The sequence below is a fragment of the Vigna unguiculata genome, chromosome 10, assembly GCF_004118075.2.
Source record: "Vigna unguiculata cultivar IT97K-499-35 chromosome 10, ASM411807v1, whole genome shotgun sequence".
Lineage (NCBI taxonomy): Eukaryota > Viridiplantae > Streptophyta > Magnoliopsida > Fabales > Fabaceae > Vigna > Vigna unguiculata.
The window spans coordinates 36,163,606-36,179,751 of NC_040288.1; the positions used below are offsets into that span (position 1 = coordinate 36,163,606).

Genomic DNA, 16,146 nt, shown 5'->3' on the forward strand with positions numbered 1-16,146 from the left:
ACAAAACTGCTCTAAAATATCACATGTAAAGGGTTTAATATTTGACAAAGACTGTGAAAGCTTTACTCAGTGTTAGTGCATTAAATTTATTTTATATTTATATTGATAATATTATACACTTTATTGATCCTTTGGTTTTTACACTTATTAAATTTAGGAAATACTTAAACTCAATATAATGGTTATGAAAACAAACTTTTTATTTAGACATGATTTTGTTGATAGAATATTTTCACTTGGTTTCATATAAAAAAATCATGAAATTAAATTCTCTCTGCCATAATTTTTTCTATCTCTTTTTACGTTAAATTTGTTACACTACGAAAGATTTGCTTATTAAAGACTAATTTTGTTCATGATCCAATGAGTTCTAAAGTTGAAGATGGATGAAACTCTTTACAATAATGACAACAGATGAATCAGTTCAAAGGGAGAATTGAGAACATGAAATCTTATTTGCTTACATCTAAAGTGAATGTTATACTAAATCTTAAAATACTACAATGTTTACTTTGGCAGCTACCTCTACAACACATTCATCAATTACAAAAAAGTGTTCCGAGTAGCACAAGTGGAAGGATAATCATAACAGACTGAAAAAATTATGCAACTTATGTGATGGATCTTATCTGCAAATTAAGATGCATGACTTTCTGATAAGATTATAGACTGTAGTATTTATTGTTCACCTCTTCATACATGCTGGACAATTGATTTGCCTTCTATGGAATTCTGTTCAAGATTAAAACAAGTGGAGTTCTAGGGCTGTGATGGGGTAGGAGATGTTGGAGGCTTGAAATCTGGATACTGCATTTCAAGAAAAACAGAGAGAAAACTGTGTCAGAAGCATGCAGTATACAGAAAATTCATCATCTATGTTCCAAATGAGGTTTATTTCTAACTAAAAATGTGCAGTGACATTTGATTATAATGCAATTACTTGACTCCAACACCTACTTCTATAAAAAAAAAAGCAATGCCTGCTGTATTCGGATGTATTAGAAACTATGAAATCATGAATGAGGCTTGTGTGAGGTTTTTCATAAGGGGAAATATCAGAAGATTCGATTCAGTACCAATGAGTTATGAATAAGTCTACATAAGAGAATAGGACACCACTTTCAATTCAAAACCGTAAGACAATGAGTGGATCCTTTTACTTATATACTAGTCACTGTTCCCATTTTATCCAATGTGGGACTTCCAACACTCTTAAATTACTTGTAGAATGAGACAAGCAAAATTTTTGTGATTTTCCAAAAGATTTCCACCAATAATAGTATGTTCAAAAGAGTGTGAGGAAAAATTGTTACAAGCAACTTTCAAAGAAGAGAATATACATGGAAAAAAAAGTTCTAGGAAAATTGGCAACCACAAGCATGAGTAATCAGCACAGAAAGTGAAAAACTAGTAGAGAAGGGATCTAAGACATCACATATGGGTATGGTGAAAGTGGCCTTGGTGGCACAGGAAGTGATTCTTCCTTGATTTCAGCTTTGGGCACTGAGTTTACTGCAGGAGCTACTGCATTTGCATTGGTCACTGGAGTAGCTACTGCTGTCGGTGCAGTGCTATCAGCTGTAGCAAGCTCTGAAGTTGTGTCTGCTGGAGCAGGAAGAGCCTTACTGGTAGAGGTTGGTAGAAGAGCCTTTCCAATGTCCTAGTGTCCACAGTAATTCAATTCAAAGAGAACAAGGTCAGAGGAAGAGGGATAAAATGGTTCACAAATCATGCAAGATATACTTTCAGGAACAGATATAATATTTCTCAATTAAAAATCCATGCTCCAATATCCATCACAGCATAATTACAGCTAGTTTATTGTTATACAGATCTATAAACCTAAAGTACCTTTATTTCATCAACAAGTTCTTTAGGGGCAACTTTTGTGTTCAAGAACTCATCAAGTTGTTTCACGGTTTGCTTTCGGTCCTGCCATCGAATAAATTGATATTAATATAGAGGAAAACAAGCTTGAGATTTTATCCATATAATTGACAAGAAACCAGAAAAGAAGACCATGATGACCAATGAAACTGGTTTGATTGGTATGCAATGTTAAGCCTCAATTTTCAACCAAAGCCAGAATTTACAAATTCCTGACTGCAACTAAACTCATAATATATATTATTGTATGTATTATACTCCCCTCCCCTTCTTGTGACTTCCAACATTATCAACCACCAGTTTTGAAATAATGACTTCAGAAGACAAATAATGATTTTGAGTGAAATTTCAAAGTTGACAGTACTAGTGTGTGGTGAAACATCATTGCATCTATTGAAGTCCAAATATTGATAATACAATGTTGAGAAGTAGTTCGTGACTTAAATAGAAAAGAAAAATACTCACAAGCTTGTTCATAGTTTCTCACCATCATTAGTTTCTTTTGCTCATCTCAACATCATTGATAGACTAGTTTTCATTAGAGAAACTAAAAAACTGTCACATTGATCTCTTAAGGAAAATGGATGCAATTATTTAGATAAGAGGGGAAGGCAGTGTAATTTAAGCATCCTCAAGGAAGAAAAATGTATTTTGTTATGTTCTAATCCTCTTTGATCATCATTTTCCACTTTAGTGGAAATTCACAGTATACAGCAATGTTATGTGAACAGAAAATTGCCCAAAAGAACAATGCCACATTCTACAGCTTTGCATGCTCTAGCAACAATTTTCAAATCCAATGCAGCTAAGAGGGAAAATGTTCATCAAAATTGGATTTTGAACATAGGTTTCCTGACACCAGGAACACAAATATGATAACAACGTTGGGAGAACCTAAATGTTACAAATCTTAATACTGTTATAATTGAGATTATAACAGTGTTGGGAGAACCAAGGCCTTATAGTTGATGATTATTTCTTTTACTTATTTACCCTGTATAAATTCTCACATTTTTACGACATCGTTATAAAAAAGCCTCATTCCTTGAAGGGAAATATCTGATGTTGATATTTGATATAACGTCACAATAAGGTCATGAGAAGGAGGAATTACAGAGTTGAAGCAGGGATATGCAAAAAACAATGCTTGCTTCCAATAATCAAAGGTGAATTGTTCAAAAAACTGATGATGATAATTAATAAAAGAAACGTAGAGGGAAAAAAATTGCATTCTGCTTTGAAAAACATACTTACCTCAGCAAATAAAAGTTTCTTGCTTGCAAATTGAATGAGTGCAGCAGAACCTACAACTTGGAGAATTGATTCTATCTACAAACAGAAGAACATCATAAACAAGTTATGTTAGTAAAGTCACAACAGAATGGATTATTTGTTTTTGAGAAAAGAGAATAAATTGTGAGTGATAACTCATAGGATTAACCTCAGAAAAAGCTAACAGGCTCAGTCCAGTAGCTGCTGCAGCAATCCCAAGAGTAACAGTAACACCATCAGATGAATCCTGCAGTGATCCTCCATTAATTAGAAACACATTGAAATACTCAAACAAGATCATAAACAAAAATATATTTATTTTAAAATCAAGCACATATAAATGGATCGATCACTATATTCTTGAAAAACAATATCTCATTCTCATCTTTTTTTTCTTATCAGCAAGTCCAGTTAATAATTCATTCTTCATTTTTCCTGATTGGTCAGTTTCATTCTTGCAAAGTAAAATTCTCAATCTGAGAGATCAAACTTTTACTTCTCCCAAAAACAATTTAAATACCCTATCTGTATAATTAAATTAAACAGAGAAATAACAATTACAAATTAGATAAAACCAAGATACTTACTCCAATTACTTCAGATATAGCATCCGTTAGATTATCCAAACCCAATGTCTTCTTTGGTGCTAACCAAGGAAGACCACTACTCTGCAGAATTCCATTCCGTGTCAGAACACTAATTAGTAGAAAACAATTGATATTTTAAATGCAAAAAAATTATAACTATAATACAGCAAAAACTACCTTCCATCCTCTCGGTCCTTCTGCACCATCCTTAATTGCATAAGCAGCTTTAAATCCATTAACGGTAACCAACTCTGCAACCAGTTCAGAGTTCCCATCAAATCTGGCTTCCATCACAAGTTCACTCAATCAGCTTCAAGAAATTTTTCTCCAAAAGTGTAATAGGAAAAGGCAAACATTCTAGGTAAAATAACACAACAACCTTTGAATGTTAGTAGGAATTTCAATCCCCGCACCATTAATAGCAAAATTGAGATGATCTAACCTTAGATTTTGTGTCTAATTCCTCCTCACAAAACACATTTTTGCAAAGTGCAATAAGGAATATCCAATACTCAAGATAAAATAATGCAACAACCGTTGAATGATGATCAGATTTCTTCAAAAAATGAGATAACCTAATCATACATTTTGGACCCAACTTATCCTCACAAGATTAACTTATAACATAATTGGTGACTTATAAGCTCTACATTATAGTCTCTTATCATGTACCATCTATAGCAAAGAGAAACTTGGGTTTTTCTCATTAATTAACAGGCCATATAATGAACATTGACTGTAACAACAAACAGAGAAAAATTGGAGATGAAATTGTTCTGTGTTACTCTTACTTGTCCAGAATAAACAATGTGGTATTCTCCGGTTCCTTAAACTTCAATGCAAGCTTCTTGAGGAACCCTGGCTTATCATCACCCTTGTAAGCTATTGACACTGCCTTCTTCCTCAGACCCCCAACATCTGGGGACCCCACTTGCCTAATCTCCACCGGAGCTCTTATATCAAGCAACTGAGCATTCTCATCAGCCCCAAGTTTTGCATATGCATTCTTAGCAGACTCAACACCCCACGCCTTAGGCTTCTTAAAAACCTGAGACAAAACCAATGGCAGCGCCAGAATAGCCACACCCCCAGCAACAATTGCAGGGTTCTCAGTTGCAAAGCCAGTAGCACTCTCCACAAAACCGTTCACATCAAAGTCTCCAGCACCGGGGAGACTCAAAGGTTGTCCCAGTGCCTCCTCGTACGTCAAAGCTGAGGCAACATCACCACTCACAATTGAAGCTGCAAGAAACAACCCCCCATGCAGGCTTTTTGACAAGCAACTCTGGAGCAACGTTGGTTTCTTGTCGGTAAAGGTGGAAAAGCTTGAACCTTTGCAGGTAGAAAGTGGAGCTTGTTTTCTTGTTGTTTTTGTATCAGAAAGCACAGACAGAGGGGTCAAAGCTGCAGCATTGAGAGCCTCCATGGTATCACAAACTCTGCAGTGAGACACTCAGAGGAAGAGAGTGTGAAGTAGTGCTACCATGAGAGGTTGAAGCTCAAAAGGGTTGGTTGATGGTGGTGGTTTTGTTTCCTGGTGAAGAAGGTGTTGAGTGTTGATCTATCTGGTTTGAGTGGAAACTCTGTGGTGTTGTTGGTAGGTGCAATTTGGTGGAGGTGCTGACGTGGTGAGGATATGAGAACACTACCAATGAGAGCATGACACGTGGAGAATGAAGATGAGACTCAGCTGATGAGGATTGAGTTAAGGTTTCATGGTCTGAAATTGTGTGGCTAAGAAACGTCCTCAAGATTTTACAGAAACTACCACAACAAAGGGAGTACTATTCTAGAAAGAGTGTAGTACAATTTTCTACTTGTGTGTAGCTTCTTTTACGAAAATTTTGAGATATTTTTAATTAGTTCTTATTTTAATTATATAGTTCATACCGTATTTCTTAGGTATTATTCATTTTAAAGTAGTATGAAACTTCGTCATGATAGTAATTTTAAAAGACACTTCAAAAGATAAAGAAAGATAAAAATATTTAAATTTCATTTAATATTGATAGGATTTATCGGATATACCGCAACGGTTAGATAAATATGTAATAATGTAATTAATATTTAATCATATTTTGAAAATGTTGTATGTTATTGTTCAATAAAGTATTGAATAACTTTTTTTAAAACAATTTATAGAAAAATTTAGACTATTTTACAATAACTTTTAGTGCAAGGGTTGGATTTATAAAAGTTATATAGAATGAGTTGCAGAATGTCTTTTTTTTTAACAATTTGATTTTTCATGAATATTTATTGGTTTAAAATATAAATACATATGCATGATAAGATTATCTAACTATTAATGTCTGATTGATCTAAAACTTGATGTGCATCATGGATAAAGTATTGCGAAAATATTTAAAAGATTGATTATTAAAATTATAATTAATACATCAATTCACATAATATATGGAATTATTTAAGTTATTTTTCGGAATAATTTGATCTCCACTGTATATGTGGGTGCATTAAGTTTCAATAGATTATTATATCCCTCTAGATATTTCTTCTTATAAGGAAGACGATTCTCTCCGGTTTTTTAATAGAATTAGATCTTAGGTGTTGAATAATTTTAATATTTTGTATGAAAAATGGGAATGATTTAGATTGTTTCAAAGACAATTTATATTTAGTCATGATATCATGCATTACTAAAGCGAATTGTTCATTAACATTTATACACAAATATGTTTATCATATTGTATTATTATTGATCATGATGACATATGGTGTTATGTTTTATTTTGTAAAGTAGATATTCTTAAATATTTATTATGTATTACTGTAATGGTCATTAGAATGAAAGCAAATTTTATATCAATCTTGAGGAATGTTACAAAAAATCTCAGGGAAGTAATTGACCTCTCAAACTTCAAAGTATCCACAAATAATCCAAATAGCAAGCTTCCAACACTATGTAAAAATAAAAAAACAAAACTCACCCTATCTTCTCTATATGAAGCCAAGATATTTATGTTGATGTGTTTTGGGCCACTAACATGCAGCAGAATTAATTCCGAAAACACATAAAAATTACCCACATCTGCACCATTTTCACTCGTTGATTTTACCTCCTTCAGGATTGTCTACACCAAGTATTATTCATTTGATATTCACCATTCAAAACTTCACTCACTTTTATGATTGTTCACAATTATGAATCACAAACATAAGCATCTCTAACTAGGTGTACTCAAAGCTGATCTTCCAAGTTCACAACAAGTGGCTCTTCACTACAGGTTCAAGGCAGAGAAGAGTGTTGGATTGCAGTTCTTAGTTTCACTAAGATATTACAATGCACAGTGAACTATTACATTTGCAGGAGCACAGAGAAAAATAGCAACAGTGGCTTTTGTTGATGATAGTAAAGCTTAATCTTTTAGTAAAGGCCACAGAAACATAGATGCAGCAAATGGAAATGGTATATTTGTCTGATGTTGCATTGAATGGATTGAGTCGCCTCAAGTTCTCAGCTTCTTCTTATAAAAAGAAAACTGAAAATTTTGGCAAATGTAAAGGATAAAGAAGAGGACAGTAGAACATAACATGGCTTCCATAAATCTATCAAAAAATTCCACATTTAAGACTAGCAATTGCATTGAAGATCACTTGCCATTGCCACCTCAATTATTCTCAGAAGTAACAGGATGTATACTTTTACAAGTGGATAAAATTTGTTGACCTCCATTTTATATTCACTATATTCACACCTAATAACTACTGTGCATCATTTGAACTTTGTTCTTCCTTACTGCCGCTCAATTCAGTGCTATCTGTGATATTCTCAATGGACAACTTTGATGAATTTGACTGTTCTGTACTTTTACTTTCAGTTTCCTTTTCAGTTGAATCTCCTCCCATAAGGGATTTGATGGCAAGCTGGCCAGAATATAGGAATAAACCAAGGGAATTCAGGCCAAAAACAAATGTTGCAAGATATGTTAAGCCATTCACTATTGTCCTGTAAAAAATTGGCATATGATTATTAGGTCAGGTGCTTTAAAAAAAAGAGCAGAAGGGTCCGAATTATAAAGGTGACGACTGAAGCTACCTTATAGTGATAGTTATCTGGCGGACCTGAAAAGAATACAATTTCAAAGTATAAGTAACTTGAACGTCTGTTCTGTTGTCATTATTATCTATCTACTAATTCAAGAACATGCTTTAGCATCAATTGTATGATTAATTTGTGACAGTAATTCTATGAATGAATATGACACAAGGTAAAATGCTTATTATGTAGATTCAAGCATATAAGTAAAATGCTCATAATCCAGTTCCAAGACTCATTAAAAGTAGATTCAAGCATATTTATCAGAATCTCTAGTTTCAAGCTGGGAATATGTTCCCGTTCTAATCTCCAATGATTATTCAACTTCACTACAATGGAGTGTTCCAATCATCACAGTCAAGAATTCAATACATGTTCATCAATGATACAAAATAACCATGAATTAATATAAATCAACATTGAATAGCCATGTAAGTAGAGGATAAACAATGTTGAAAACTTCAATCAAACTCTCAATACACCCAGAAGCCATAACTTTAGGTATATTCAATAGGTTCATCAATGACACAGAATAATTATGAAGTAATGTGAATCAACACGAAATATCCATGTAAGTATAAACAATGTTGCAAACTTCAATAAAACTGTGTCATAACATCAGGCCATAATGACTTAACCTATACATATTCTTATACAATATATTAGAGGACAAAACATTAGAAGTTCTAAGATAATAGAAATATTAAAACTTTAGAAGTTATAGGAAACTTGAAGCGTTCTTAATCGGTGAAAGAAACACAGCTAGTTATTTGAAGACTTCTGCCCCTGAAGGACATTCCATCAATCAAAGTACATGCATATTCCGGTGAAAGTTGGATTCTTGTTACCGAAGCAACTATTTTTTTCTTCAACTGAAATGCTTACTTTTCAATCTTTTTCTATTAGTGTTTTGGAGCCTCCAGAATTGTAGCTAAAGTAGAATGATAAGCCATCCAATGAACAATTTGTTCAGAATAGTTACTCAAGCCTAATAGCCAAGAAAACTATCAAGAGACGAAGCACCCTTCCATTCTAAGTATACAATAATCACAGTTAAGAATAGTAACAAGATTCAAATTCTTATTTGTCAGATCCAAGGTTATCAAGTTGATATTCAAATTGTAATGGCAAAGCTGATTTTAGAATTGTAAGCTATAATTTGTATAAAATTTCAATATTTAAAGACAAAATATAACTTCAAATATACAATATATATGAAATAAAGTGTTCAAACTCCGACCTTTCTTTGGTTAGATTAGTAAAAAGACACAGTATTATATAATTCCAAGTTTTCAACTAACAAGCTGCGCAACAAGAAGAACAAATACAGGGAAGGGAGACATACAGAGTAGTTATCTGAAATTGTTTGTCGGTTTAGAGCTCCCTCTATGGTAGTGGCAAACTTATAGAGAATAAGAGCAATAACACCAGCAGATATTCCCCCAAGCAATGTCTGAACAGGTGAAGGTGGACCCTTAGCATCTATAGAAGCTGAACCAAAGGCCTTCAAGCTATCCAATGCTTCTTCCTTGATTGACTTCACTCCTGAAGACCTGAATTGCTAAAACCACAAAACCCATTTACACATACAGCAACATAACATCACAAATAAGTAATATCACTCCAAAATTCAACTTTGCATAACAACAAAAACAACCCAACACATCCAATATCATGTTTTAAAAATTAAAACTTAATATCTTATTTGAAATCACTTTTCACCAAAAAATTTATGAAGAAAAGCAAAACTTTGCACATTATCCTACAGACATTGAAAATGCCATGAGTAAGTGACCATTATGCAAAAATCAAATAACCTTTTATTCAAAGATCATTTTTTTCATTCTAGTATTAGAATTTGGGCTTGAGCCTAAATCAACCTAAAAGACTAACTCACATATTCACCACTTATATACATTTTTTTTAACCATATCACTAATTAATTTAGAATCTCTAACACACCCCTTCATACAAAAAAACTGAACATTCCTTATAACATGAAATTTGTAAAACTGGGCATGGTCCGATATGCCCAACAGCAACCACTCAAATATATTCTGATACTATCTAAGAATTTAAACTTTGTTAACTCAATCCCAAGAACAAACACAATTCCCATTATGCATCAAATGTTATATGCTTTATTTTGGCCAGAAAATCTTCAATATCTATAATTTAATTGAAATGCACACTTCCATTGTCATACAATTATAAATTATAATAACTACTTTATAAATAGTCAAATTTACATTTTTAAATTTTTTCAAGCGAAAAACAAATGGAAACTTTGCATACCACATGCTCCGAAGTCAAATAGAAACTCAACCGACAACAGACAGCTATACAAAACATATTATCCTTAAAAAAAACTTTTTCTTACCCAGAAACTTGAAATGAAGAAGAAAAAAGAAAGAAGAGAGAAGGGTGCGCTTACGGCTTGTTTGACGCGTTGAGCCCTGCGGCGGAGGGCGCGAAAGAGGAAGACGGTGATGGCGCCGGTAAGGAGAATACTGGAAGCGATTTGAATGGGAGAAGGCTCGTCGGTGGTGGCGAAGATGGAAGGGGTGGAAGACAGGGGGAGTTCAATTGGTCCCTCTGTGTTAACGTCTGCTGCTGCATCAGCGAGTTGCGCTAGCCATTGAGGAAGGGCTGAAACTGAAACAGAGTGGAGAATGGTGGGTTTGCGATGAAGGGGTGGAAGAAGAGAGTGAGGGGGTTTATGGTGTGTGAGTGTGGGTGTGAGTGGGAGTGGGAAGAGAAAGTGGTGATACTGAGAATGCAACATCTGATTCTGAGGTATTGAATATGCAGTGATTTGAGTAGTGTTCACAGTTTCAGTTCCAGAATGCTATTGATGATAATGGCCAATGTGTTCTACTACCACTAAAGGATGGTTGTTTCTGGAAAATATCCCGTGGGGAACGAGAATTTGTCCCACATCGGTTACATGTATTTTTTTTTTTTTTGCTTAAGTACATTTTCGTACTTATTTTTATAGTCTTTGTTATGAATGATCTTTAATTTTATCAAATATTTAAAATTGTCTTTATTTTCATAATTTGTGTTTAAATTAGTTCTTTTGTGTGATATCGTTTAAATTAATAATAGCTAAATTATTAACGTTAAAATTCGAATTTGGGGCAAAATGTTGAATTAAGGATTCACACTTCAATTGGGAATTGTTGTGGGAGTAAAACTTGTGAAAAATTGTTGTCGAACCACAAACAAATCCCAAACCATAATCATGAAAACTCTAACCCCAACTGATTAAAATATGCACAATCCCAAAAACTCTAAATGCACGAGCAAAGCACTTACCTCGTCGATAATAATTATCTGAAAAGTTTGAAATCGAACCAAGAAATCGCCACGTCCAAATGTTTCCTCTGCAAATCGGAGATGCTGAAATCCAAAAATCGTCTCCCTCCCACGACAATCCCTAATTCAACATTTTGCCCTAAATTCAAATTTAACGTTAATAATCTAGTTGTACACGTAATACACTACAGTTCAACGTAATACAAACAGTGTCACATGTATAGTGCTTCGTTACTGATTTAAACGGCGTCATACAAAAGGACTAAATTAAACACGAATTACAAAAATAGGATCATTTTAAACATTTAATAAAAATGAGGATCATCTATAACAAATACTACAAAAATAGGAACGAAACAAGTATTTAAACATTTCTTTTTCTTTAGTATGTACCACGATCTAAATTTCATTATACATGATTTATGACTATCTAATTAAACAGACAACAACCATATTTAACCATAATGTGTTTTCATTGTTATGTATTGACAAATTTATGACATGAAACTATTTCTTTAATTGTTATTTTAAATTAATTATCAATATTTTATGTTTTTATAAAGTTTTTCATAATTTAAAAAATTATTTATCATCATGCATCTCACCTAACTATTTAAACAAATATTAAATGAATTTTTCTTTTAATTGCAACTTTTGTTTTATTATTATATTTAAAAAATATATCTCATTTTTTAGTAATTGCTAAATTTATTTTTATTTTATACTATGTTCCACTTTTTTAAAAAAAAAAAACATTAACACTTACAATTTATTTTTCTGGAAATCCAATTTTAACCAGGAATATAAACCATATCAGATCCGTAAATAAAAAACACACATGTATGCTCATCAAATTCTTATAATATATATCGGTTAATAATTAATAGTTATTTGCCACTTAAAAAAAAGTAGATTATTAATTTAAAATTGAATAAAACTTGCAAAAAATTATAATTAACTATTTTAACCAATAATTGAATTTGTGATAGATGTATTAAGCTTTGCTATTTTTCATATTATTGGTACATTATTTATTATGTATATTATTCTCTTCCACCATAGCTGTGTATGTAAAAGTATGTTAGAAAATTAGAAGAGAAAAGTCTGTTTAAATTATCATCAGACTTTACAAAATGATAAATGATCTTTGTTGAACAAATTTAGATCGAAGAATGAAAATGATAAACGATACTCCAAAGACTTTTATATTTAATTTTCAAACAGGGATGTCAAAAAATATGCATCCGTAGATATTCGCAGATATAATTTGCAACGGATAGAAAATGAATATTGAAAATGGATATCCACGAGTAATAGATACGCGTATTTTTTATAGCCGCATATTACCAGGACGGGTACGGATATCATAGTATCCAATATCCATGCACGTTAATACTTATACTCGCTATACTCTAATTTAAAAATAAAAAGTTATTAAAACATCAACACATTGATTTTAAATGGGTTATTTTTTTAAAAATTAATTTAAAAAAATATTCATTTATTTATTAACTGTCATTCAACACTATTTAAATGAGTTATTTTCACTTTGTTTGAACTTTACAAAGGTTATGCATTGTACTTTTATTTGAATTTATGATTAATTTTTTTATTAAATTTATTTTTTTTGTAAATATATGTGAGTACTTATAGATATTTTAAAAAATATGTGGATGCTGCATAACGGATATCTACACAAATATAAATAAAAGTACGAAACCGATATTTATTCCACCTATAAAATACGGAAAGCTACTGGCGTAGCGTAGCGTACGCATTCCGTTGAGATCCTGCTCCCAACCATTAAAATTATATTTATTTATTTATTCTTGAAGAACCTCCTAATTTCAATAATAGTAAGAGATTACTATAATTATTTTTTAATTACCTGTAGCCTCTACCAAATTATTATATTTACTTGTTATTTAAAAAAAAAGAAAAACTTTCTAAATATTCTTTACACAATCATTCTTGTAGAAAATATTTTAATGAAATATCTAAATTATTTTTACAAAGGTATTCTCCACAACATAAAAGTACTAATACTTAATTCTCTTATCTTTACACAAATTATAAAAGATTGTTTCTCTTAATCTAAATCTTTTTATTTTGTAGAGTTTAAATTATAAATATAAATACGAAGATGAATCTTCTCATATAAAGCGAAGAAACCCCATTTGGCGAAAGGGTTGGTTTTATCTAAGGGGGCACAGATTTACAGTTTAGTTCGGATTGCAAGAGAGATTGAGCAATTGGGTTTGGTGGTTAACAAAAAAGCATCAATCTTGCATACATCTTTTGCTTTTTCTACGTTTCCCTTTATAAATTCATCTTTTTTTGTTAACACTCTTTTCTCTCCCACTCTTTCTTCTTCCCCAATCTCTTTCCTTTCTGTAGAAGTTTCATTCTGCAGGTCGCTGCGATGGAGAAATCCTCCTCCTCGCGCAAGAGGAAACGTTCTAAGAAATTATCCAAGGTATTCTCACATTTCTTATTATTGTTTGGATTTTAAGCTATTTAATTGTGTGTTTCGGATTTATTTCAAGACAATCTCATTAATATAATTTTTAGGAAACATAAACGAATATTTTGTTTCTGTTATTACTTGTGTCTGTGAACTGAAATTTGTCAATTTGTGTGAATCATGAAACTGACTAGAATGTTTTCTTTTTCTTGTGGTTATAGTTTTCTTTTCCTTCATTGAAGTGATTTGGTTGTTGAGTGGATTGATTGAAGAAGAGTATAATTTTTCTATTTTTTGTCATAACAAATCTTTTCTTGATTTTGTGCCTAATTTGATGGTTTAGGCCAAGGCAAGCAGTAGAATTAAGAAGAGTAGGAAAAATAAATCCAAGAAGGTTCACCGTCGCGAGGTTTCTCTTTCGAGTTATGACTCTGATGATTCCAGAAGTTTGGACACAGCAGCATCCTCTAGTTCTGAAGATAGTTACAGAAGAAAAAGGGATAGGTCTCGTACAAGAAAGCATGTGAAGGGTCGTAAGAGGAAGGCTCAGGAACGATCTTACAACCGTGACAGCAGTGAGGATTCTCATTATGTTAGGAAGAAAAAAAAGGTAAAGAGGAAACATGAACGTGATGAGGTGAAGAAGAAACTTTCCCAGAAGAAAAATATTAGGAGAGAAGCAAGTGTAGATTTGATGAGTGACACATCACAAAGTTGCTCCACATGCCAGGATGGGATTGCTAGCAGTGATGACAATCGATATAAGAAGCAGAGGGGAAGATCGGAAAGGAAAGAGAAAGACAGAAGATTGAGAAGAAGTGGAAGTGAAAGAAGTAGTAGATACAGGGCTAGAAGTTCTTCTTCTTGTAGTAGTGAAAATAGTAATGAAGCTACTAAGCAGAAATATGCTGGTGAGAAGAATTCCAGGCAGCTCCGATCAGTTATTACTGTCACAAAAGCAGCGGAAGAATATGAGGAATTGTGTAGAAATGAAACCAGAGAGGAGATTGCTAACGATCTTGATTACCCATGTGGAAGTGACGACAATAATGATGGGGGCACAAGAAGACAGTTGGAACTTCATACGCATCTTGTTTCAGAAGAGAAATTAAGTCTTGATAATGAGGCAGGAGATATGAATGTTGATCTTAACTTTGTAGAGCCCGGAGTTAGAGATATGAGCTACAATGACAACAGTAACTTTAAAGCATATAGTGCCGGGACAGGTGAATCTGCTAAGGAAACAAGCGAGACTTTTGATGCTAATGTGAATGATGATGACTTGGAGAAAATTCTAAGACAAAGAGCGTTGGAAAACTTGAGAAAATTTCGCAGTGAGATGCAGTCAAGCGGAAAAGCTCCTGATCAGAAAAGTAAAATTATTAGCCAGGTGAAACAACCAATTGCTGATAAACTTGAACTGGTTCAAGGTAAGTCTGTTGTCAATAATGCAGTTGTAGGAACAAAATTTGATAAGCAAACCCCTGGAGAAGAAACTAATTTATTGGTTGGGAAGAGAAATTTAGTTGCTTGCCTAAGAGACAATGAAGTGATTTTAGACTCGAATAAAGATATATCTATTTATGCAATGTGTGATATAGCCAGTGCACCCAAGAAAGTGATTGACCACCATAGTGGAACAATCACTGAGCCCACTAACTTCAATGCAACTAATGTAGAATTGACCAAACAAACACAAAATCCATGTCTTGATTCATTTCAAACCCCTGCTTCACATGAGTCTACCAATGCAAAAAAGTTACTGGTGACCGAAAGGAATGCAGCTAAAACTCCCCAAGCTGCAATCCAAAGTATTAATAACATTAGGGATGCTGATGTTTCATCAGTAGAGAACAAATCAAACAAATTGCAAGCTGAATCCAACCAGGACTCTCAGTTTGAGAAGAAAACAATGAATGTGATGCGCGATGGTGAAATGGTACAGGTGAGTGTGTGACTAACATACCAATATTTTGAATGTTTCTGACATAATGATAGCCCTAGATTATCGTACGTAATCCTTTCCTTTGCTTGTCTTTTTTATTACTAGTATTTTGTCAATACGTGCAGGTTAGCTATAAGGTCTATATTCCTAAGAAAGTCCCTGCTTTGGCTAGAAGACAACTCAAGCGATGATTTACTATTTGTTCTTCTGGTGAAGAAAAGGTTTTCTGAAACTGTGTTTATCTTATTTGGCACGTGAAAAAGGTAGAAAAATGTGCAAGAAGGTGTAGAAATGGAGATATTATCTGTTGGATTCATCCATGTATGAACTCTAAGAACTACATCAATTTCTCTATTGCCTATGTTTTTGGTAACATAGATTATTGTAAGGACTAGTACCCAGTCTATAATATTTTAAATGCTGAGCCAGTTCGCAGGTAACATGAACCATTCAAAATGTTCCTGTTCCTGTTAGTAATGTTTTCTTCTGTATTAGCAGTTTAAGTTATAGCCTTTTTTCTCATGTTTTATTTCAAGTTTACATAATTTATATGAATTGTTTTTCCATCACAACTTTATTTCTTGACATATGTGTATATTTACAATTTATGCATGTC

General features: G+C 32.9%; 3 protein-coding genes across 4 annotated transcripts; 1 reads left to right on the forward strand and 2 right to left on the reverse strand.

Moving 5' to 3' along the window:
• Positions 1-385: 385 nt before the first annotated feature.
• Positions 386-5,336, reverse strand: LOC114167404 (rhodanese-like domain-containing protein 4, chloroplastic). The gene is made up of 8 exons (XM_028052493.1): positions 4,538-5,336; positions 3,924-4,026; positions 3,747-3,827; positions 3,329-3,406; positions 3,142-3,216; positions 1,852-1,932; positions 1,436-1,660; positions 386-807 (listed from the first exon to the last, which is right to left on the reverse strand). The coding sequence occupies exons 1-8, from the start codon at positions 5,170-5,172 to the stop codon at positions 760-762; spliced, it is 1,326 nt and encodes a 441-aa protein (XP_027908294.1). The 5' UTR covers positions 5,173-5,336; the 3' UTR covers positions 386-759.
• Positions 5,337-7,203: 1,867 nt separating this feature from the next.
• LOC114166134 lies at positions 7,204-10,749 on the reverse strand. 2 transcript variants are annotated; one of them, XM_028050804.1, is made up of 4 exons: positions 10,238-10,749; positions 9,149-9,356; positions 7,804-7,829; positions 7,204-7,713 (listed from the first exon to the last, which is right to left on the reverse strand). In XM_028050804.1, the coding sequence occupies exons 1-4, from the start codon at positions 10,420-10,422 to the stop codon at positions 7,470-7,472; spliced, it is 663 nt and encodes a 220-aa protein (XP_027906605.1). In that variant the 5' UTR covers positions 10,423-10,749; the 3' UTR covers positions 7,204-7,469. The 2 variants fall into 2 exon arrangements, with proteins under 2 accessions (XP_027906605.1, XP_027906604.1); XM_028050803.1 differs by having other exon boundaries at positions 7,288-7,713; positions 9,149-9,364.
• Positions 10,750-13,273: 2,524 nt separating this feature from the next.
• On the forward strand, positions 13,274-16,052 carry LOC114166826. Its single transcript, XM_028051678.1, has 3 exons — positions 13,274-13,597; positions 13,929-15,530; positions 15,656-16,052. Exons 1-3 carry the CDS (start codon positions 13,544-13,546, stop codon positions 15,719-15,721), a joined length of 1,722 nt encoding a protein of 573 aa, XP_027907479.1. The 5' UTR covers positions 13,274-13,543; the 3' UTR covers positions 15,722-16,052.
• The last annotated feature ends 94 nt before the right edge of the window (positions 16,053-16,146 follow it).

Coding starts and splice junctions, on each gene's coding strand:
- LOC114167404 (XM_028052493.1), bottom strand. CDS start 5,172: ATGGAGGCTCTCAATGCTGCAGCTTTGACCCCTCTGTCTGTGCTTTCT. Junction 4,027..4,537: donor ACATTGTTTATTCTGGACAA/GTAAGAGTAACA, acceptor GATGGAAGCCAG/ATTTGATGGGAACTCTGAAC. Junction 1,933..3,141: donor AGAAACTTTTATTTGCTGAG/GTAAGTATGTTT, acceptor ATTCGATGGCAG/GACCGAAAGCAAACCGTGAA.
- LOC114166134 (XM_028050803.1), bottom strand. CDS start 10,588: ATGTTGCATTCTCAGTATCACCACTTTCTCTTCCCACTCCCACTCACA. Junction 9,365..10,237: donor CTCAACGCGTCAAACAAGCC/GTAAGCGCACCC, acceptor TTGTGGTTTTAG/CAATTCAGGTCTTCAGGAGT. Junction 7,830..9,148: donor CAATTTCAGATAACTACTCT/GTATGTCTCCCT, acceptor TATTCTTTTCAG/GTCCGCCAGATAACTATCAC.
- LOC114166826 (XM_028051678.1), top strand. CDS start 13,544: ATGGAGAAATCCTCCTCCTCGCGCAAGAGGAAACGTTCTAAGAAATTA. Junction 13,598..13,928: donor GTTCTAAGAAATTATCCAAG/GTATTCTCACAT, acceptor TTGATGGTTTAG/GCCAAGGCAAGCAGTAGAAT. Junction 15,531..15,655: donor GCGATGGTGAAATGGTACAG/GTGAGTGTGTGA, acceptor CAATACGTGCAG/GTTAGCTATAAGGTCTATAT.